This window comes from Urocitellus parryii, chromosome 9 (genome assembly GCF_045843805.1).
Source record: "Urocitellus parryii isolate mUroPar1 chromosome 9, mUroPar1.hap1, whole genome shotgun sequence".
In the NCBI taxonomy this organism is placed as follows: Eukaryota; Metazoa; Chordata; class Mammalia; order Rodentia; family Sciuridae; genus Urocitellus; species Urocitellus parryii.
The window spans coordinates 47,520,990-47,545,510 of NC_135539.1; the positions used below are offsets into that span (position 1 = coordinate 47,520,990).

A 24,521-nucleotide genomic window follows, 5' to 3' on the forward strand; every position below is an offset into this window, starting at 1 on the left:
TGGGTGCGGTGTGAAGGATGATGGATGGGATCAGGGTAGGAATGGGGTGGAGGGTGTGGGACCAGTTTGGAGTTCCTCTAGTCATCCTGCAGTCTTGCTACCACAGTGTGGCACACCCAGGCTCCCCCAACAGCATCAGATAGAGCCTGGGAGCTTGTCAGAAATGCAGAAGCTCAGGTCCTATTCCAGACTTACTGAATTTGAATTTGCATTAAAACTAACCTCCTCAGATGATTCATACGTGAGCAGATCTGATCAAATCAGGTGTTCAAAATGTGCTGCACATTAGAATCATCTAGGGAACTTTCAAATAGATGCACACTGTCCTGGCCATGTGCTACACTAATTAATCAGAATCTTTGCGAGTGGACCAAGCAGATAAACCTCTCCTAATGATCCTAACATGCGACCAATTTTGAGACCGAGTGCTCCTGCAGAAAGGAAGGAAATGGAACAGCGCTTAATTGGGCTCAGCTGTGTGAGGTACACGACGTGAGAGCTTCTTCACACCATAAAGTCGCGCTGGATGTGTAGCGTGCACGCAGTGCCTGTATAAAGTGGCTCAAAGGCGCAGCGTGGGAAGGGCTGGCGGATTTGTTCCCTAACCTAGGAGCGAATCTGGACTAGGAGGTAGGGGTCGGCCGCGCCTACCCGGTTTAGGGTTCGCTCCGCCCCACCTCACTCGGGCCTTGGGGCGCAGGCGCGCAGACCGCTGCGGCCGGGGTCGGCCTGTGTGACGTCAGGACGCCTCGCTTGTTCCATGGCCCCAGTCCCGGCCCCCAAGTCCCTGGCGAGGGCGGGGCGTCGGGCCAGCTGAGCTATTCCGTCAGACCGCGCCAGTTTGAATGAATGTTCCACAAGATGGCGGCGGCTGAGGCCGAGGCGCGAGGAGGTGAGGCTGGAGCGCGGTCCCCCGCCCTGCCGGTTCCCAGGCACGCTCCCGAAGCCGGGGTAGCCAGGCCGTCCCGCCGGACAGCGGGACGGCGACGTGGCGGGACACCGCCCGCTGACACACTGACCCCAGAATGCGCGCTGCAGGCGCCTACTTTCCCCGCTGGCCGCTACCCTCCTCCCGTCCGGCCCACAGTCCACTGGGTCTCGCCTGACCGCACTGGGGTGGGCGCTGCACGAGCCTGGACGCACCGGTCTGCGGAGCGGCGTCTCCCACCACGAGCCCTGCGCCCTCGGCGCCCTCGCGTTGCCGCAGCGGTCCCCGAGGTCCCGGGCTCCAGGTGCCGTGGGCATAGCTGCACTGAGCTCTTTTGTCGTGGTGGGAGCGGGGCGCGCGATGTGCACACTGGCTTTCAAGTGGCAAGCGGGAAACTGCAGTCGCTGGTGTGATCGTGACCTTGGTATCCGGGGTGCGGGGGTGGGAAGAAATTGGGGCTGAAGGGTGGTAAGGGAGAAAGCGAGGCTCCCCACAGTGCGGACACCTTAGGGGGTTCCACTCGTTGGAGAATCTCCTTGAAAGCGGGCATTTGAGGATGCAACCTCTGGCTTTTTGCAACTTTCCTGCCCACCAGGATTTGCGTGTTATTTTTGTGGACACTGAGAAATTAGCGCGCGTGCGTGCGTGTGTGTGCGCGTGCGTGCGTGCTTGCATGTGTTTGCATGTATGTCGCGCGCCCTTTGAAAGCCTGGAACTTTGAATGCAGTCTGCAATTTAAAGGTGTTTCAAGTTCTGCTCCTTGCAGTTTGTGACATTATTAAACCTGAACTCTACTTCCTTTAAGAATGGCGGGGGTTAGTATAACTGGTGGAAGGATTTTTTTTTTTTGGATGGTAATATAATATTTATCTGGCCAACGAAATCTTTTTCTCCATTATTATAGGCTGCCCCTTTATAAATCAGTACTTTGCAGTTTTGTACTCTTAAATGTTTTTAAATTCTCAAATTCATAATGTCCATCGAGGTTTGTGTTTGGAATCCTCAATTTGGTATCAGAAACAGGAGACAAACACGTTGTGTACATAACTAGTAGGAACCTCCTTTGTAAGTGATCAGCACAATGAGATGAACCTTACCCAAAACATCCTCAAGAGTTTTAAATGGAAACGGAAGGGATTTATGTACCATCACTCCAAAGCAATTAATGTCTTTCCTCAAATTTGGTGGATTTTCTTTGTTGTTTTGTTTTGGGTGCTGGGGATTTAACTCCGGGGGCATCTTATCACTGAGCTACATCCCCAGCCCTCTTTATGGTTTATTTTGAGACAGGGTCTTGCTAACTTGCCCAGGCCAGTCTTGAACTTGGGATTCTCCTGTCTCAGCCTCCTGAGCAGCTGAGATTATAGGTGTGCACTACGGAGTCCAGTCTTTTCCTTTGGGTTAGAATTATGAATTTTTGGCAGGGAGTGGTGAAAATTGTGCTGATTTCTGACAAGTCCCTCTGTGAGTTGGGGAGGGTGTGTCTTTAATGTTAAAAAAGTTAGAGCAGCAGTGTTCTCTCTTCCCTGGAATTTACCTCAAAACACCAAAGGTTATGCTACTACCTTGGAGAGCTACCAAGTAAAGCTTGAGTTAATGATAAATTTTGTTTGATAACCCCAGTTTTCTCCACTCCTGACACTTTTTTTTCACATTGACACAGAGAAAGATTGAGACTTCCCTGAAGTCATGTAGTTAGTTGCCCCACCAAGGGATAAGGGCAGGGGACTCTTGGTCCATCTAGTGTTTACCATCATGGTAGCTATAAAACTGTTTATTAATTTTTTTTCTAAATATCAGTTTGTGTGATATTTTACATTCTTTGTGGAAGCATACTGTTTACAGAAATTTGAAGGTAAAAATCACAACACAATTAGTTTCTGGCTTCTGTAAAGTTGATTATGTCTGATGCTCAGTTGGGTATGTGGATTTACACAAATTGAATACTTGGTGCTTTCTGATGCTCGACTTTAAAAAATGCAGAAAATAAGTATCACAAACATCAGTATACTTTCCATTTATAGATTGTAATCCTTGGTTTTATTCATTTTGATAACACACCATGGGGCAAAATACTAAGTGGAGTTAAAATTTCATGTAATATTCCAGAGTGGGAAAAGTAGGACATATATGTTTGCAATTATAGAACTAGATTTCAGTTAGAGTTCAGTTATTGTCCAATTAAAAGAAATGAAAGTTACTTTTTAACCAATTATAATTGCATTTTAAAATCTATTGGATACATTTGTAATCTTAGACATACTTATTTTCATTGTTTTATTAAAACAGCAATTAAAATTTTATGTAAACAGAAAAGTCAAATATTATCTGTTAATGTTTGCATTTATGTGTAATCTTAAAGTTTACAGACATGAAACATTTTGTTCATGGCTTAGAAGAAATTGATGTCAATTAATCATGGTAGGATCGAAATCCATGAGAAAAATCTAAGAAGATCACTTTGCCAAAATACTTCTTTAATGTTTTACTTCAAAATACATAACTGATTTCTTGTCATATGGATTTTTAGGCTATAAAATTGCCAGTTGAAGGGTGGGAATGTAGCAGTTTAAAGTTTCTCTTTTTTGTTTTAATTGAGTAGCTATTTCATTGGTAAAGAATTGTATTTTCTTATTGTAGCTTGGTGTGTGCCTTGCCTAGTTTCACTTGATACTCTTCAGGAATATTGTAGAAAAGAAAAGCTCACATGTAAATCGATTGGAATCACCAAAAGGAATCTAAACAATTATGAGGTGGAATACTTGTGTGACTACAAGGTATTAAAGGTAAGGCAAATATCTAGCTCCTTAAGAGACTTAATCACACTTTAGTGTTTCCTATTTCTGTAGCATAAAAGATCCTTAAAAGTGAACAAAGCTGTTCTTAATGTTTAAAACATAACACCATGATAAATTATATGTCCTGTCGTCTATATTGCCAAGTAACACTGAGAGGATTTTGAAGCATAGCGTGTTCTTGCATTAGAATATTTTAAGGTGCTTATACCATTCTACATCCAGTTCTTGATTATCTCCAGGTGGATTACCAGAACAAATGTTTTGCTCAGATTGGCTTTTCCTGCTATTCCTTTTATTCTTGGATTATATTTGCCCACTATCACTTAAAATGAAGTTCCAAACCAATTTTAGTGTTACTGAATCTCCTCAAGAAGCATCACCATTTGTGTTTCCTGCCATGATGCCAAACCCCCAGATATTATATGGTTCTATAGTGTAGTAGAATTGCCTGGATTTCAGTCATTTTGGGTCTTCATTTAGTACCTAAGAATGTTAGAAAACTCATTTGACTTCTCTGAGATTCTTTTGATTCCTCTTAAAAATAAGTTGTTCTTCTGAGACACTTTTTTATTCTAAACTTAAATTTTTTGCAGTTCTTGGAGTCAAACCCAAGGTCTTGCACACATGTTAATCAAGTGCTGACTGTGCTAAGCTACACTTGGCCCCTAAACCTTATCATTATATTTTTGAATAATTTATCTATAGCTTACATCTGAGAAAGAACTCTATTCTGGTTATTAATCATTTCTTTCAGAAAAATGAATCAGAAATCTTGCTTTAAATTCTTCGCTTTTGCTTTTCCTTAATTTATGCTGAATCAGTCACTAAATCCACTTCTTCCACCTTCTTCGGTGTCACTGCCTTCTCCCCTTAGTGGAATCTTATCAAACATTCCACCTACACACTCATCATCCTTCCACCCTTGAAACAGCCCGACCATTTGCCATCTCAGTTTACAAGCTCGGAACTGACCTGTCTAGCTGAGAGTGTCATACATGCGTGCATATCAACTCCATTAAAACATTCTTGTATTGCTCAGTTCTCCTTGGTAGACTTTTGTCTATTGCTTTCTTATTAGTATCAGCTGTTTCCCCACTTTTTTTTTTAAATATTTATTTTTTAGTTGTAGATGGACACAATATACTTTATTTTATGTGGTGCTGAGGATCGACCCAGGGCCTCACACACGCTAGGCGAGAGCTCTACCACTGAGCCATGACCCCAGCCCTGTTTCCCCACTTTTATTACTTTTCTGGACTTCTCTGCCCTTACTCTTTCATGTGACTGAAGACTTCTACCTCAATGAAAAATAAGATCCTTCAAGTCTGAACTCAGTTTACCTTCACCATTAGTTATCTGTGTCTTCACTCATTCTTCTGTTCAAAGGAGTCATCATGTTTATTATTCCTTCCTGTCCACCCTTCTAGAATTTTGCCTAATCTGCAGTGTCCTTTCTATATCAAGCTCTCTTTTCACTGATTTTTCTCAGTCAATAAATATTTTAAGATCCTCCCTAACCTTCAGAAATCTTCCTTTGACTTTGCGTCCACACTCATACAAGTATTTTCTGTATTTTCCTTCTTCACTTCCCATTCATTTTCTTAATATATTCATTCATTTATTTGTTTGTATGTGGTGCTGAGGATTGAACGCAGTGCCTCACATGTGCAAAACAAGTGCTGTACCACTGAGCTACAACCCTAGCCCCCCATTCATTTTTAACAGATTTGTTAGATATAAATCGCATATCATCATACAGTTTTTCTATTTAAAGTGTGTAATCAAATCTTTTGGTTTACTCACAATTTTAGAACATTTTTTATTACCCTGAAGAGAAACCCTAGACCCCATAGTAATTACCTCCCAAATCTCTTCAATTACCTTTTCACTGCATCCCTAGGGATCCACTAAATGTATTTTCTGTCTCTATAGATTTACCCATTTGGACCTTTCATTAAAAAAGGAATCGTAATATGTGTTTTTCTTGTGATTGACTTCTCTCACTTAGCATAATGTTTTTAGGTTCCTACATGTTGTGGCATGTATCAGTATTATATGGGTATATCATATTTAATTTATATATACATACTTGATGGATATTTGGGTTGTTTCCACTTGGAGACTGTTATAAATAATTCTACCATGAACATTCATGTATAAGTTTTCATTTCTCTTGGAATGGAATTGCTAAGTCAAATTATTTCTGTGTTGAACCATTTAAGGAGCTCTCCAATCCCCACAAATCCTAAAGCTCTACATTACTTTACTTTTCCCTCAGCAGTATATAAGAGTTTCAATTTCTCTGCGTCCTTACCACTATTACTGTTATTGGACTTTTAAAAATTATTACTATCTTAGTGGATGTGAGATACATCTCATTGTGACTCCATTTGCCTTTCTTTTACAGCTAATGATATTATTGGCCATTTGTATATCTTCTGTGGAGAACTATTCAGATCCTTTGCTCATTCAAAAAAATGGGTTGTCTTATTGAGTTGTAATTTTTCTTTATATTCTGGATACAAGTTGCTTTCAGTTATATGATTGCAAAATTTGTCTTCCATCCTGTGAGTTGTCTTTTCATTTTTCCATTACTTTTTAAACTCATTTTATTCTGATATGTACCCCTTGCAATTGACTCTCTAATTACTAACTTTGAAGACCTCAAATCTTACTATATTACTTTGCCATATTTAACACCACTGGCTACTTTTTCTGCTTTAAAACTCTTGTCTAAAAAAGATTGCTTAGGTTCAAATTCCGATTCTGTCATTTATTGTGGTATTCGTCAAGTTAGAGCCTTTCTGTCCTTCATTTTGTTCATCTTTGAAATGAGGATAGTTATAGTACCCGACTTAGCATAATTAACATTAAATGAATTAATGTAGATTGCTTAGAACAGACTGACATTTACTTTAAGTAGTAATACTATGTCATTATTTGTCATTGATGTCTCTATTCCCACTCCTTTTTTCCACTCATTTTTTTTCTTTCATTCAGTGTTCTTTAGGAATCTCTTTTGCCATCTCTATCCATCCGTCCTCTGAAATATAGATGATCTCCAAGGCTCTCATGTTGGCCTTCTTCTTACCTTGTAGTTGCTCTCTAGGTGACCTCTTTCCCAGTGGTTTAGATCTTGACTCTTCAATCTTTCCAAGGCCTCGACTCCATTCCAGACATCATTTCAAATTGCATACCCTACAGGTACCCAAGTTTAATATACTTAAAACTATCCTTGTTCCTCCCTCAAATCTGCATCTTGTGCTGGTGGTCCTTGTCTTCATTAACTGAATCCTAAATACTTTTGGGTACTTAACTTTAATTTCATATTTTAATTCTTCTCTTTCCTCTTACTCTCTAAATCTAATAAGTGATCAGATTGTGTTTCCTCCATCTCTGTCTTTTTCTGTTCATTCCTGTTACAATTCCACAGAAAGAATAGATTGCCTAGGGAGTCTGTGCTTCTATTGGTGCCACCAAGATTCATTCTTGCACAGAATTGAGTGCTCTAGTGCAGTTTCAGATAGTTTTTTTTTTTTTTTTTGCTGTTTAGTTTCTCCTTAACTCTTTCTCATTAGTCCATCTGGTTTCTTTATTAGTCCACCATGTTTGCTCATTTGTGTTCTCAACACCTCACTAATATTCCACAGTCTTCTACCTACCACATAGTTTTAATATATGTGCCAGTATTACTTTAACTTACTTCCACTTTTTTCTTCTCCTCTCTCTCTCTCATATATTCAGGGTAAGTGAAAGAAGTTATAACCCTGTCCTTTTCCTGTGTGGCTTCTTCCACTTAGCTCATGGAAGACACTATCTCAGTACCATATTCAGCAGTGCCATTTCAATTGTTTCTTAAACCCAGCTCTCATTGTTTTAGACCTTTTAATGGTTTCTTGTTGCTTACCAGTTTAGTCTGAGACAAATACTTGTACATTGTCTCATCTAGCTAAGATTTACTGAGCACCTACTACAAGCCAGGCACTGTTCTAATCATTGTAAACACAGCTTAAAAGCAGACATAGCTTATATTCTTTGAACACCTTCTGCACGTTAGTGGCTTAGTCATTATGAGTTGAATTGTCTTACTTCAGTCATTTTTCCAATACCCACAATCACTGTTAGACCGGACCTTTTTAGTTTCATGCTTAAATTATAATAGCACTTTAAATTAGACTGTTTCCTAGTTCTTTTTCCCATAGACTCAACAAATTATGGTGTTTGAACATTTTTGTTTCTTTATGCTCTGTACTGCATTAGTCACCAGGAATATAAACATTAATAAGAAACAGTTATTAATTTTAAAGAATTTATAGCATATTAAGAAAGATTGTAAATGACCCGTTGCAGTAAGGGCTATGGCAAACATCATTACAATATCTCTTGAGGTACACGTAGATCACAGAAAGCTTCCCCCAAAAAATGATGTCCATGTACTGTAATTCTATATAACTTCTGTCTAGAGAGTAATGTGGTAGGAAGTAGGAGTAGGAAATAATAAAAAATAAGAAAGATATTTCAAACATCTTAAGGCAATGGGGACACAATTGAAAAGTTCTAAAATGAGTGACATCTGATTTGTAATTCAGAGACTTTTTTTTTTTTTTACTACAGCGAGGAGAGTGAATTGGCAGAAGGGAGTAACACATGAATGACCACATATTCTAAATTTCTGTTGTAGGCAAGAAATGATAGTGCTTGAACTAAAGTGTTAACCATGGCAATGAAGAGAGATCGTGAATTTTATTTTTTAGAATTTTTATTTATTTTGGTAAGTAGTTGGTGTGGTGAGGGTTGCAGTAAGAGAGCCATATCTAGAAAATATAGGTTTCTTTCTTTTTTTTTCCCCCAACTTTTTTTTTTTTTTTTTTTAGTCATAGATGGACACAATACCTTTATTTTTTTGTGGAGCTGAGGCTTGAACCCAGTACTTCCCCATGCAAGGCAAGCGCTCCACCACTGAGCTAGAATCCCAAGCTGAAAATATACGTTTCTGACTTGGGCATAAATGGTATAGATAATACTACTTTTTACCAGGATCTAAGAATATGGAAGAAGAATCTAGATTGGGTTTGGGGAAGACAACTGAGTATACTTTTAAGAAAGTTAGAAATGTGGTTCCACATTGAGAATGACATCTAATTGGAAATAGATTTTGAAGTAATTGGCAGAAAGATAGTGAATGAACTCTTGGGAGTGGAAATAGCTGTTCATTAACTCAACATATATATATATATATTAGCCATCTACTGTGCCCTGGGCTAGGAACTAGGAATCTCAGCAATGGAGGACATCGGGGCCTAGTTCCTGCTGCTATATATTTTATCTTTTAGTGAGATAAAGAATGCTTAGAACAAAGTATTAAGTGCTTATTCAAGGTATTTAATTATAGTGGAGGTAGGTGCTAATGTAACAGGGATCTAACTTATCCTGGAGAAACTTAATCCTGGGCAGGACTCACTGAGGAACTGATATTTAAGCTGATGTCCCAAAGAATGGAAAGCTAGATGGGGATGGGTTTTGATACCCTAAACTGCCTGACTTCTTCAAGGAATAGAAAGTGTGAATTGAACATACCAAGAGGCAGTGAGATGAGGCTGGAAGACTGGCAGAACCCAGAAAGTACAGTGCCTTTGTGGGCCAGTAAAAGGATTTCTGGACTTCATCTTAAGGGCAGTAGGGAACCATTAAGTAGTTTTAAATGGGAATGGCTTGATGAGGTGTATATGTTGAAAACATTACTCTCTTTATTGTGCCCATAGTGGAAAAGGTGGCAAAAGGTTATTGCAGTAGTCTAAGCAGTACAAATGTAAGAAGAGTAGAGCAAGGACTACTACACGATCAGTAGAAAAGAGTTCTATCAAAGAGACTCAAACAAACTGGCAAGAAAGGTAGTTTGGGGAAAAAAAAAACCTGGAAAAGTAATCATGGAAGCCTGAGGAAGAGACTCTGTCAACAACAGTATTGAACAGCGGGTCGGAGATGAACTGTAAAGGATCCATTGCAGTTAGTAGTCAAAAGGCCATTGATGCCCTTAATTTCTGTGGCATGGATAGAAGAGCCAAAAGAATTAAATAATAAATTGGAGGAGTAAGAAAATAGTCAGGTAGTACAGACAATTCTTCCAAGAATCCAAGCTTTAAAGAAAAGGAGAGAAAAGACAAGATAGGACATAAGATATTTATAACTTTAAGTTTTTTATTTAAAAACATTTGAGTGGGTAATACATGCATGAGATTGAAAAAACGGAATGTTATGAAAGGCTGTATACTGAAATCTTTTACCCCGTGACCAAGTTCCAGCCTTTCACTCTTAATGTCTTTTAGAGATTTCCTAACATAAAAGCATTTGTATCTAAAAAGAGGTTTTATTTTATTTTGCTTTTAAAAAGTAGAAGTTTAAATGCTAATGAGAATCAGTAGTCAGGGAAAACTGAAGAGATGGGAAAAGAGAAACAATTGGTGAAATATATGTTTTATTGTATCTACATCCACATGCTCTATAGTTGTAGATCCATGGAAGGCTAGAACAAAGGTTATATAGATAGTGGAGGAGATTATGGGGTGGGGGACCTTGAGCAAAGTGGGAGATCTGAAATGGCCAAGCTGGGAACTGGAAAGAGTGCTGTCTGGCAGAACAAAAGGGTTATTACTGTTATGAACTATGCCGGGGGTCTAGTTGAATTTAATGTAAATTGTAGTCTCAGTCTGTGTGTGTGTGTGTGTGTGTGTGTGTGTGTGTGTGTGTGTGTGTTTTCCTGCCAAAGTGTTCCGCTATAGTACCCCTTCATATAGAGTAATTTCTGACAGACCTATACTTAACATACTTGGCTGAGCAGTGAAGATCAAGAGTGCCCATTACACATTGGTGGAGTTTCTCCTGAAGTAACAAATATTACCCTCAGCTTTGATTTTTTTTGTGTGTGTGTGTCTGTGGTGTACTAGGGATTGAACCTAGGGGTACTCTACCACTGAGCTACATCTCCAGCCCTTTTTATTTTTTATTTTGAGACAGAGTATCTCTAAGTTGCCCAGGTTATCCTTGAACTTGTGATCCTCCTGCTACAACCTCCCAAGTAGCTGGGAATATAGGTGTGTGCCAATACACCTGACTGCTTTGATTTCTTAAAGTGTACAACTGCTTCTGTGTCTTTAGAACAGTCAGTAGACTGGCACAAACTAACAGAATGGTCCACATCCAATAATAGCTTAATATTTCTAAAAGACTGATTGCACCTAGAGTGGCTTTTAAAGAACTAGAATAACAGAAAAATTGTTAAAAAAATTATTTAAAAAATTTAAAAATTGTTAAACTACAACCCAAATTTTAGTTCACATGGATCCTTTTTATTTTACTTTTTTCACTGCAGGATCTGTAAGCCACATACAGTTTCTTCTCTATCAGTTACTGGCATGAAATCCAATGATTTTCTGTTGACCATGATAGCTTTTAACTATGCTCACACAGAACCAACCACTGGTGTTTTTATAGTTATATTCAGGCTGTTCTACCACTGATATTGAATATGATGATTATTTCAAAACTGGCAGGAAAAAAATGAATGGGAAGATGGAAAAGTTTTTTTGTCCTTTGTCCTCTCATGTATAACTATACCCACACTTTTTATTTAAAGTTTTGATGTTTGTAACTAAATGTTGGCTGTAGACATGTAGGTAAATAGATAACAAAAAAAATTGCTGAGAACCATGAATTGATAATTCCAGGTTAAGTTGATCTGCTCATATTACTTCTAAGCACTCCTGTAATCCCAGTGGCTCAGGAGGCTGAGACATGAGGACTGAGAGCTCAAAGCCCCCCTCACCAACAGTGAGGAGCTAAGCAACTCAGTGAGCCTTTATCTCTAAATAAAATATAAAATAGGGCTGGGGATGTGGCTCATTGGTGAGTATCCCTAAGTTCAATCCCTAGTACCAAAAAAAAAATGCATATGGTTTTGACTTTTATATTATATGCATATTGATTGATAAGTCATTTTTTTGTTACACATTCAGAAACATCTAACCAAAGCCTAAGATGGTGAGCAGTTTTGCTTGTTCTGGGGCTATGAAGAATAAAATTCCATCCTTCTCACAATAATGTATAGATTAAAATGGAATGGTAAAACAAAACTGAATGTGGTGCACATACCTGTAGCCCTAGTGACTGAGGAGGCTGACGCACAAAGATCACAAGTTTGGAGACAGCCTGGGCAAATTTAGCAAGACACTGTCTCAAAATAAAAATTAAAAGGTCTGGGCATGTAGCTCCATGGTGGAATGCCCTGGCTTCTGCCCAGTACTAGAAAAACGGAGGGAAGAAGGAAAGGGGAACACAAGGAAGTTGGCAATGATCAGTTCTTGAGAAAGGCAGAAACAACTTCACAGAAGAGGTAACATTTGAGCTATTTGAAAGTAGGTTTCTGTACACATAAAAAGATGGTACTGAAATAAGTATTCACTAGGCAAACTGAGAGGCCATTCTAATCAGGGAGAATTTTGTGAACAAAGTAGCAAAAAGATATGAAAAAGTCTGGTATATTCAAGCACCAGCACTAGCTATGTCTAAAGGGTAGAATATGAATGGGAATATAATTATAATGGGAGATTGAGTCAGAGTGATAGTGGACTAATTTAAGAATACCTACTTTTTTTATAATAGGAAATTTGAACTTTATAGGCTGTGGGGGAATAATTTTCTTTTTTTTTAATGAGGAAAACTTTACGAAGAAGGATAGACTAAAGTATTGTCAGTTTGGAAGCAGGGAAACTAGTTGGAAGATTAATGTGATAATCTACGCAAAAATTGAGGGCCTGAAGTAACTAACCTATAATAATAGAAATGGACAGGAATTGAGATTGCCACCCTGTTTTTTAAGCTTGTATGAAAAGGTAGAAAGGTAAGATTCATCATGACAAGAAATACAGAAGGAATCAGTTGAGGAAGGACAGTGGTGAATTTCATGCAGGTAGATTGCTTTAAGAACATTTTGGTGTTGAGTATGGTGGGTCTACACTTATAATCCCAGTGACTTGGGAGGTTGAGGCAGGAGGATTGCAAGTTTGAGGCCAGCTTCAGCAAATTGGCAAGGCTTTAAGCAACTTAGACCCTGACTCAAAAAATAAAATGGGCTGGGGATGTGGTTCAGTGGTAAAGGACCTCTGTGTTCAGTCCCTAGTACAAAAAAAGAGAATCTTTTGGACATCAAGTAGGCTGTTGGATATATGGAGTTGGAGATAAAGCTTTGGGAATCATCAGCATATAGTTAACTACTATTGGTATAGCAACATTGCTCAGAAAGAGAATTTATAGAGGTGTTTTTTTAAAAAAATATTTTTAGTTGTAGATGGACATAATACCTGTTTTATTTATTTTTATGTGGCATTGGGGGTTGAACCCAGTGCCTCACGTGTGCTAGGCAGGTGCTGTCCCACTGAGCTACAACTTCAGCCCCTTGTTTATTTATTTTTGTACCAGGGACTGAAACCAACACTTAATGGCTGAGCCACAACTACAGCCTTTTTTTTTTTTTTTTTTTTTTTTTGGTGTGTGTGTGGGGTGTCTCTAAGTTGCCTAGGACCTCACCAAATTCTGGGACTGGCTTTGAACTTGTGATCTTCCTGCCTTAGCCTCATGAGTTGCTAGGGTTACAAGTGTGTGCCACCATTCCCAGTGTTGAGGAATTCTTAATCTAGAATCCAAACACCCTGAAATTACTCAAAAGGTTATATTATCTGACATTTGTTATGGAAATTTCCATAGCTTCCACCAGATAACCAAAAGGCATCAATACTTTTTTTAGTGTAAAAAGGGTCAAGGACAGGTCCTGAGTATCTACATTAAGTGATGGACAGAGGAAGCAATCTTAGCAAAGAAAATGAGAAAAGGAACAAGAATGAAAACAATATCATGATATTTAAGCCTAATGAATGGTCAAGTGAGGGCTATTGCTTCAGAGAGCTTGAATTAGGTGAGGATTGAAGAATTCATTGGTTTGGCAATTAGATTAATAAACTTTACTAATTAGGTGGAGTTAAATGTATTTAGAATTTCCCCACAGAAATGCCATGTATTCTAAGAATTGTAAGATTGATTGGGCCAGTTCAGATTCCTCAGCCAAATAGTCAGGGTTGTTTAAAATTTGTTCTTCCCTTAGCTTAGCACTGGTTTTATCTTGATTCAACATTCTGAACTTTAAAGCTAGACAAGTTCATCTTTTATCTGTTTTCTGGATACTTCATGCAAATCTTAGCTTCAAGCTTTTGCTTGTGTTTCTCACCCTGTCTGCCATGCTCCCTACTCAACAAATTCTGTCAGCCTTTCACAGTATAGTTGGTTCTACTTCCTCTGTTCCCTTTATCTGGACTATACTGATTTTCCTCTTTATATTCTAGTGGTATTGCTTGACTTAATTATTTTGGCATTGAAAATTATATTGCCTTGCACTGCTAGCTGTTTCGCATATTATTGCCTTCTTTTTCCAATTAAATTTTATTTGTAAAGGATTGTAATACCTTATTGTTTCTTCATGCTCCAGTGCCCAAACTTTCATATATTTGTTATATATACTAAAATATTTAAATTTAATTTAAGCCAAATATATTGGGCGGAAATGTCTTGAAGAAAAAACTTTGTATGGTGCATTCCAAATTACATAGTTATTTTTTACTGCTGTATTCCATTTCTAAAGGTAATCAAGAGTTGATTACGCATCAGAATAAGATACTGATATATATATATATATATATATATATATATATATATATATATATGTCTATGAGCTTTTTGACTTAGGATTTAAGGTTATTGAATTAACTGAACTTGTTTCTTAATTTTCCTTTGTAAAATTATTTTTCAAAAAAGAAAGTCTTTTAGATTTTTAAAAATAAAATATGCTTGTAAAATGTCTACAGACCACAGATAAAATATTTCTATACTCTTTTGTCAGAGGCATTCATATTTTCTAAGTATACTTACTCCCCATAAATTAAGTAGGTGCCAATGTGATCAATATATAAAATTTAGTCACTTAAATGCAAGATTAAACAGTACAATAGATTAAATTTGAAATAAACTTTAGAGTTAGATGCTTTTAACTTTACTGGATTATATTTAACCATCTGACTTAACAGCCTGGATTTCTGTTTCTTTGTTTTCTTTCAATGTTTGGCGTAAGTCAGGACTATTGTAGGAAAAAATGTAGCAGGGGGAAAAAAAAAGGACCAGGGTTGCATTGCTTTATTCTGGCTTCAAAAAATTTTTAAAACTTCAGAGTGATATATGTTAGATACTGCCAAATGTATTTCATGTCTGCTTCAGTATAGATAACAACATACTTGGACTATTATTAGCAGGCATCTAATAAAGGGAAGAAATCTTTAGATCTTAGGCTTAATTTGACAAAAATACTTTGTTGTACATCTAGTCCTTTTTTTATTTTTTTCCGTGTCTGGCACTACAATTATTTATTTCTGTGGAAATACAGTTTTTGTGCATGTCCTTAGACCATAATTTAACACATTTTTTAACAGAAATGGGTTTTTTGAAAATGGTTTTTTTGCAGTTTTCAAAAAGCAAATTAATTTTATTCATAAGAATTACTGCTTGTTGAGTAAAATAAAATAAAACATTAAGATATAGATAATGAGGATAAAATAAGTTCAGTCGTGAATGTGTCACAGTGTTCCTTAGTCCAGTTTTTATCTTCAGCAGTATGCTAGGGAACACAGCCTAGACCTTCCAGGTTATTTGTCATTTTTAAATTGTGGATATGGGCTTAGAGAAGGAATAGTTCAGTGGGAGAGTGCTTTCCCAGCTGCAAGAGACCCCTGGATTCTATCCCCAGCACTTTGGTGGGGGATGGAGGGAATTAATGGATACTTAAATAACTGTCCTGTACATCCTTACTTTATAATAAAAATTCACTAAATTTTTTAGGGAAAGGCAAATTTAGTCCCAATTAAGTTTTTTTTTTCATTATCCCCCACATTATATGATACTTAGAAATTGTCAGATGCAGTTTAATTACTTTCATATTTCAGAAGAATTTTATGAGCTTATTTTATCTTAGGGCATGTGGATATATTAGTTGTTCAGGAGGATGAGAAAAAGGTAGTGAGAGACTTCACTTTGGAATTTATAAATTTATTCTATATCCTTAACTGCATTTTTTTTTTGGGGGGGGTGGGTACTTGGGATTGAACTCAGGGATACTCAACCACTGAACCACATTCTCATCCCTATTTTGTATTTTTATTTAAAGACAGGGTTTCACTGAGTTGCTTAGCTCCTCACTGTTGCCGAAGCTGGCTTTTAACCCAGGATCCTCCTGTCTCAGCCTCCTGAGTTGCTGGGATTACAGGTGTGCGCCATGGTACTCAGCCTCCAGCCATTTTTATTTTTTATTTTGACACAGATCTCACTAAATTGCTTAGGGCTTTGCTAAAGGCTAATCCTAATCATTGAACTTGGGATCCTTCTGGCTCAGCCTCTGGCTCAGCCTCTGGAGTTGCTGGAATTACAGGATCACCAAGCCCTGCTTAACTTTTTAAAAGAGAAAGTTAAGAAACAAGATGTTGCCTGATTTTAAGGAAAGAAAATATATTACTGTGGTGTAAACAAACACAAGATTCAAGATACCATGATGACCAACATCAGTTTGAGTGATAAGTCAAAATATTTGACTTTTGGTAGCTGGAGTGCCTTGGTAGTTACCTGATCCAATTGATTAGTTATGGCTGACTCTAAATAAGGCTAGCATTCTCTAGAATGTCATTCAATAGAAATACAGTGTATACAGGATATCTTAAATTTTTCCCTGTTGAACAGAGTAGAAAGGAAGAGGTGAAATTGCTTTCAGTAGTATATTTAATCCAAAATATGCAAAATATTTCAACACGTGATCAGTATTTTTTTAAATATCTTTTTTAAATTGTTTATTTATATGTGGTGCTGAAGATGGAACCCAGGGCCTCACATGTAGGAGGCTAGCACTCCACCACTGAATCATAACCCTAGTCCCTGATCAGTATTTTTTTCAACTTAGAAAGACGTATTTTACTCCCCCTGCCCAAGTCTATAAAATTCAGTGTGTTTATACTTAAAGCATGTTTCAATTCAGACTAGCCACATTTCAGGTTCTCAGTAGCTGAGCAGTGACTGTGCATCTTTAGTATATCTAGGGGATGAGTGCCCATAACTTAAGAAATATAATTTCCCTAGTGTCCAGTTAACAATATTAAGTCCTGGACCTTAAAGAAAGCCTGCATCTATGCTAGCCAAGTAAGCCACTAACATAAGTCATGGATAGTTAGCTTTAGGATCATATATTTCCATAATTACAATAAATGATTTTATATTTAACCTAATAGCTGTTTAGTCAAATATTCATAAATTTTAGTATCTCTGTTTTTCTCTAGATAAGACTTTTTAACCTATTGTCAGATATGTTATGCTGTATATAAATTCTATTCTATGTAATATAAAGAAAAATAGTTTATGTGATCTGTACTTCAACTGATAGAAACTTACGGCTCTTCACGTATTCTAAAATCTCTCAAGAAAAATGGTAATGGTAGCTTACTCTTTAAAGTGCTTAATTATCTTAAATAATATGTCATGATCTAATTGCATTCTTTTGCATTTTAAGGATATGGAATATTATCTTGTAAAATGGAAAGGATGGCCAGATTCTACAAATACTTGGGAACCCTTACAAAATCTCAAGTGTCCGTTACTGCTTCAACAATTCTCTAATGACAGGCATAATTATTTATCTCAGGTAAAGAAAGGCAAATCAGTAATTTCAAAAGACAATAACAAAGCTTTGAAACCTGCTGTTGCTGAATACATTGTAAAGAAAGCCAAACAAAGGATAGCTCTGCAGAGATGGCAAGATGAACTCAACAGAAGAAAGAATCATAAAGGAATGATATTTGTTGAAAATACTGTTGACTTAGAGGGTCCACCTTCAGACTTCTTCTACATTAATGAATACAAACCAGCTCCTGGGATCAGCTTAGTCAATGAAGCTACATTTGGTTGTTCATGCACAGATTGTTACTTTGAGAAATGTTGTCCTGCTGAAGCTGGAGTTCTTTTGGCTTATAATAAGAACCAGCAAATTAGAATCCCACCTGGTACCCCCATCTATGAATGCAACTCAAGGTGCCGATGTGGACCTGATTGTCCCAATAGGATTGTACAAAAAGGCACACAGTATTCACTTTGCATCTTTCGAACTAGCAATGGCTGTGGCTGGGGTGTAAAAACCCTTATGAAGATTAAAAAAATGAGTTTTGTCATGGAATATGTTGGAGAGGTACGTTCAGTTTATCACATAATGTCCTGTAAGGTTTATATTTTTGTATCGTTACCTTTTTACCTCAATTAACATAAATACTTGATACATCATTTGCAAATATTAAAAAAAATTCAGGTTTAGGAGAAGGGTTCAATGGTATAATTAAAAATGTAAACTTTTGGTCAGGTGCAGTGGCACAGCCTGTAAACCTAGGGACTCAGGAGGCTGAGGCAGAAGGATCGAGAGTACAAAGTCAGCTTCAGCAAAAGTGAGGCACTAACCAACTCAGTGAGACCCTGTCTCTAAATAAAATACAAAATAGGGCTGGGGATGTGGCTCGGTGGTTGAGTGTCACTGAGTTCAATCCTCGGTAACCACCTCGTCAAAAGGAAAATTCTAATTTTACATCTGAGCAAAAATATATAATGACAAGTTTATACAGCTGTTTTTCAAAAAACACCCACTTATAGTCATTGAACATAGTATGTGTACATTTTAAAATATAACAAGTAATTTTTATTTTATAGTTTTGTTAAGAGGAAAATCAGACCTAAACACATACTGACATTGAAACTTTAAAGTTATATAATTATATAACTTTAAAGTTATATAATTTGGCCAAATATGGTTACGTTTGGCTATACTTATTTTGTATCAACATGAAAAATATAGAGTAGATCAATACTTTATAAATAGGTATTGTAAAAGGGGACACAAAAGCATTTATTGCATCTATAAGAAAATCAAACTGCATCTGAAAATCAGATACTTTGAACTGTAGACCATTCTCCAAATGACCAAATATTATCAAGTTTATTTATATACAAACCATGCATAAATATAAAAATAATATTCACCATATACCACATACTATTCTAAGCATCTTATTATATGAACTCAATAATCTTCCCAACTCAATGAGGTAGAACTATTAACTATGTTATTAGAGAAACTGAGATACAGAGAAATTGAGGAAGTTGCCCAATATCACATAGATTATATTGTTATCAGGAAGAATCAAGATTCAAAATGAGTACTGTTGACTGTGCCCCCACACTACCTAAAACTGAATGATGGATCAAGCTGGGACTAGGAACGTGAATGTGGTTGCTTGTCTGGGATCATCAAATCTGACCGGTTTCTATAGGCTTCTAAGATTCTGAAATTATATGAGATTCTTCTTGTTTTGATCCTTTGTTTTTAGACAATGGCAGATTATTATAGATCATTATTCAAGAAGCTGGATCTTATATATTTCTTTTTTTTAAATATAGCAGTCAAATTTGGTTGATAGCACGAATCACTTTAGACATTTTTGGTTTATTGAACTGAGCTTGTGATAAAGTTGTGTTCCTAAGAGCAGAACTATAGATGATGTTTTTTTATGCTGGGGATAGATCCCAGGGCCTCACACATGGAAGGCAAACACTACCACTGTTAACTTTATCATCCAGGGGCTGGAGATTTTTCATCTATAGAATTTCATGCTACATTTTCTACAAAACTTTCCAATTGACTGCAAATTTAACATACCTTCTCTTGTTATATAATAAATTTCCACTTGTAACTGTGTGCAGATTAGTTATAGGAAAAATGTGCCTTCAGAGCACGTTTAGAAAATTTACACTTGTAAATGTGCTTATGTCCTATAGGAGGCTATATTTACAGCTTTTTGAACAGCCTTATAACAATGAAAGTAATGAGTGTTTCAAATTTAATTTTTAAAAAAGTTGAAGAATTATTCTTTTTCACCATCAGCTTTTCTCCCTTCATGTTTCCTGCCTCTTTCATCTAGCTCTTAATTCATGTTGAATGTTTGTTTTGATAACACTTAAATTTCTTTTTTAAACATTTGTAGGCATCAATATATTAATAATCTGTGGATGAATGTTTCTTCAGTTCAGCAATAGCTACATAATATACTATAGTTTTTTATCTAGGTAATCACAAGTGAAGAAGCTGAAAGACGGGGGCAGTTATATGACAACAAAGGAATCACATATCTCTTTGATCTGGATTATGAATCTGATGAATTCACAGTGGATGCAGCCCGATATGGAAATGTGTCTCATTTTGTGAATCACAGTGTAAGAAAAAAAAATGCTTAAATTATAGATAAGACAAATCAACTTAATACTACTTTTAATACTGCTTTTAATGAATTCCCATGGCTGAAGAATAATCATTTTTAATACCCTTTCAAATTATGTTAATGGAAGGTCTCTTCTGTTAAGTCATGGTATTATAGCTATATTAGGAAGATCAACATTGAAGTGCTTACAAGTTTTTCCAGAGTCTTTATGCTTTGCTTAGTCTTTCAATTAATAATATTTATAAGGTAGGTATTCATATCACAGAGGAAATTAATAAATGAGAATTAAGAAATAAAATACTCAAAACTGGGCACAGTGGTGCACAACGGTGATCCCAGACTTGGGAGGCTGAGACAGGAGGATCTTGAGTTCAAAGCCAGCCTCAGCAATGGTGAAGTGCTAAGCAACTCAATGAGACCCTGACTCTAAATAAAATACAAAAACGGGCTGGGGATGTGGCTCAGGGATTGAGTGCTCCTGATTTCAATCCCTAGTACAAAAAAAAAAAAGACTCAAAAATCACTTGCAAGTATATTTAACTCTAAATTAGAGTTAATATAACTAAATTTTGGAATATATAGTTCTTACCCCTTATCCACAGTTTCACTTTCTATGTTTTTGTTTATCCACAGTCAACTGCAGTCCAAAAATATTTAATGGAAGATTCCAGAAATAAATAACTCATAAGTTTTAAATTGCATTGCATTCTGTCAGTACAATGAAATCTCATACTGTCCCAACATAACCTGCCCAAGACATGAATCATCATATACATTGTCAGATATATGCTACCTGCTTGTTAATATTTGGTAGCTGTCTTGGTTTAATCTACTATCTAAGTATCACAGTGCTTGTGTTCAGGTAACCATTATTTTACTTAATAAAATAAAATAATGGCCCCAAAACATAAGTGTCGTGTTGCTGGCAATTTGACTATGCCAAGGAGTAAAGTGTATTTTAAAAGTGTAGAGGTAGAAAGTAAAACATTTTGAGAGATTACATTTAGTACAGAATTGTTCTATTTTAGTTATTGTCATTTTTGTTGTGCATAACTTATAAGGTAAATGTATCATAAGTATGTATTTAGGGACAAAACCTAACAAAGATAAGGTTTAGTACTGATTTATGGTTTCAGGAATCCACTAGGGTCTTAGGCTGAATCTCCTATGGATAAAGGAGGACTGCTGTATTTTCTTAACATAAGCATGTTAACATTTTTAAAATAAAATTTAAGGGTTTGTAGAGTATTAAAATAGTTGGGATATTTTCACTCCTAAGTTATAATAAATTATTCTCCATTAGCGTTTGTATTTTAAAGAACTGAGAGCTGTAATTATAACTCCAGAGTCGCATCCTCTGAGAAAACTACTTCCAAAGATAAGTTAATTTGGGGGCACCTTCTAAATGTCAGGTATATAGGGCTAGTTAGGTTGATATCTCCATTTTATAGACAATGTTATAGATATAAGAAAAACGTATTTTAAAGAGTAAGTTGTACAGCTGATGTTATAAATCATGGTAACCTAATGGGTTGTATAACAAAAAACTGATGTGTGTTTATCAGTGATATGTGAGAGACCTTCTGACCCCCTTGTTTTATGATTTAAACTTTTGCTTTAAAAGAATTTTTTTCTTAATGATAAATTGGAGATAACAGTTATCCTTCTGTATCTCAGGGGATTGGTTCCAGAATCCCTCAAGTTCCTTTACATAAAATGGTATATAGTATTTGCACATCACCTGCACATCCTTTTTTATACTTTGATAATCTCTTAATACTTAATACAATGTAATGTTTTACTATTGCTGTTTAGAGAGTAATGACAAAACAGTCTGTACCTGTTCAATATAAGTATAATTTTTTTCTCCAAACATTTTTGATCTGCCAATGGTTGAGTCTGTGGTTGAAGATTCCACAGTTACAGAGAGCCAACTGTACTTCCAAAACACTTATATTCTATTCAGTGACAACTAATTATGTAATTTGATTTCATAGTATGATTGATTATATCACTCTTCTTGGATATTCCATAATTTAGTGGAGAATTTTCTCAAAATATTGTACAATTATAAACAAAAGTTTAAGCAGTGAAACTCCATACAAATTTCAAATTTATTCCATGGTACTGATTTTTGATTTTTAAAATACTGTTATTCTGGTTTTTTAAATTGTGTGACCTACTGAGATGTTATAGATGAAATAATGTCAAATTTAAATTCTTCAGGAAAAAAAAAGTGTTGGGACTAGAAGATGATGATTGATAAACATTGATAATTGTTGAAGCTAAGCAGATACTTAGGGATTTAGTGTATTTTCTCTACTTCTATGTATGTTTGAAAATTTTTTATATGTGTAAATAGTACTTTTGAATGTACATGCCTAAGCAACTTTCCAGTAAAACATCGAGTCAAACTTTTGGAATTTGTAGCTAAATTTTGGAATATATAGTTCTTACCCCTTATCCACAGTTTCACTTTCCACATTTTTGGTTATCCACAGTCAACTGTCCAAAAATATTTAATGGAAGATTCCAGAAATAAATAATTCAAAAGTTTTAAATTGCATTCTATTCTGTCAGTACAATAAAGTCTCATTCTGTCCCACTATAACCTGCCCAAGACATGAATCATCATATTCATTATCAGGTATATGCTACCTGCTTGTTAATATTTGGTAACTGTCTTGATTTATTAGATCTACTGTCACAAGTATCACAGTGCTTGTGTTCAGGTAACCATTATTTTATATAATTATGGCCCTTAAAAAATAAACACACTGGGAAATTAAAGGTTTTATATAGCATATAAAACAGTTTGTTCACATCACTTTTACTTAAATGGGTTTTAATGTTCCTTTTTAGTGTGACCCAAATCTTCAGGTGTTCAATGTTTTCATTGATAACCTTGATACTCGTCTTCCCCGAATAGCATTATTTTCCACAAGAACCATAAATGCTGGAGAAGAGCTGACATTTGATTATCAAATGAAAGGTAGGATTTTTGAGTACAGTTTCTTTGGTGTTAGTTTCAATATGAAGAATCAAAATAGGAAAAGGCCTTAGATCATCTGCAACAAACTAACTTTAATGATGAAAGAAATCAAGGCTGTAAGGAGTTCCTGGTCTTCAGATTCAGAGCTTATCTGGTTGTCTGGGAAATGGTATCTTCTATATCATGTTGCCCCCTTTTTTTCAGAGCTCTGTTTTAGAAAATGATTTATTACAACACCTTTTCATTACTAAACTGCTTGTATTTTAAAAATACATTTCTGAATTTTATTAATAAACAATGTTAGTTCAGAAAATTTTAATTATGATTTCAGTCACATAGGAACTTATTCCATCCCTTCTTGAATCTGACTTTTAAAAAGGACATTTAATTTATTTGCTTTATTGTGACAATAGGAAAATTTGTTTTCTTTGTTTTTCTAAGAATGGTGTCCTTCTCATAGTTACTGCTTGACTTTATTTGCTCTTAATATATGAAAAGAATGAATGTATATTGGGGTTTCCCAGTAAGTTTCAGCTTTGCAAAGACCCAATCTCACAAATGTGGCCTGATAACCTAAGTTTGACCTCTTACCTAGCCTACACCATCCTTTTAAAGCAATTATAATGAGTTGTCTGAACATTCGTATTTATAAATGCAAAGGGAAAACTTTTATTTCCTTGGGAGTAAACTTACTTCAGTGATCTTGCATGAGTTAGTAGCCTTGCTAGCTACTTTAAAACTAATAGAAAAATTGAATTTCATTCTAAATTGTCTTTACTTTCTTCTATTTTTTTCTGTATATTCAGGTTCTGGAGATGTATCTTCAGATTCTATTGACCATAGCCCTGCCAAAAAGAGGATCAGAACTGTATGCAAATGTGGAGCTGTGACTTGCAGAGGTTACCTCAACTGAATTTTCAGGAAACAGAGCTGATGATAATTGTAGTTTTTTCCTTCCCCGAATGTTAACACTTTAAAAATAAGTATTTGGGACTCTTTCTTATTATCAGGATTATACTTATGTTAATCTACAATTCATGTTTCAAGACATTTGCCAAATATATTACTGTTGCTTCTGAAGAGGACACAGGGTCATGTAACTGAATTTAAAGTATACATATTTGGTGGTTAGACATCAAACATGGAAGACAACTATGGCTCCGCATGTACATACTTATGAAGTCTGTGTGAACAGAGAAGTGCTCCCTTTACTGTTTGAAATGTGTTAAAATGATAATGCTGAGATGAAAAATTCATCTTGCCTTATACATTGGTTTCAAAGAAATAGTTGAATTTGGGATGCATACAAGTTCTATTTTTGTTACTATATTCCTGTTTAATACCCACTGGTCTTGTTTTTGAGACAAATAGGTGATACTGAATTTTTTTACTCTAATTTTCTACTTTTTCAT

At 36.0% G+C, this 24,521-nt stretch overlaps 1 protein-coding gene across 2 annotated transcripts; it reads left to right on the forward strand.

Annotated features, from left to right (window-relative positions):
- Positions 1-861: 861 nt before the first annotated feature.
- On the forward strand, positions 862-24,141 carry Suv39h2 (SUV39H2 histone lysine methyltransferase). Of its 2 annotated transcripts, none has more exons than XM_077802793.1 (6): positions 862-892; positions 3,569-3,714; positions 17,372-18,043; positions 19,966-20,112; positions 22,980-23,109; positions 23,916-24,141. In XM_077802793.1, exons 1-6 carry the CDS (start codon positions 862-864, stop codon positions 24,020-24,022), a joined length of 1,233 nt encoding a protein of 410 aa, XP_077658919.1. In that variant the 3' UTR covers positions 24,023-24,141. The 2 variants fall into 2 exon arrangements, with proteins under 2 accessions (XP_077658919.1, XP_077658920.1); XM_077802794.1 differs by having other exon boundaries at positions 17,372-17,503.
- The last annotated feature ends 380 nt before the right edge of the window (positions 24,142-24,521 follow it).

What these genes read in the sequence shown, in the direction of transcription:
- Suv39h2 (XM_077802793.1), top strand. Translation starts at nt 862, where the DNA reads ATGGCGGCGGCTGAGGCCGAGGCGCGAGGAG. An exon ending in TGAGGCCGAGGCGCGAGGAG is followed by an intron (nt 893 to 3,568) that starts GTGAGGCTGGAG and finishes TTCTTATTGTAG; the next exon opens with CTTGGTGTGTGCCTTGCCTA. An exon ending in GTGACTACAAGGTATTAAAG is followed by an intron (nt 3,715 to 17,371) that starts GTAAGGCAAATA and finishes TTGCATTTTAAG; the next exon opens with GATATGGAATATTATCTTGT.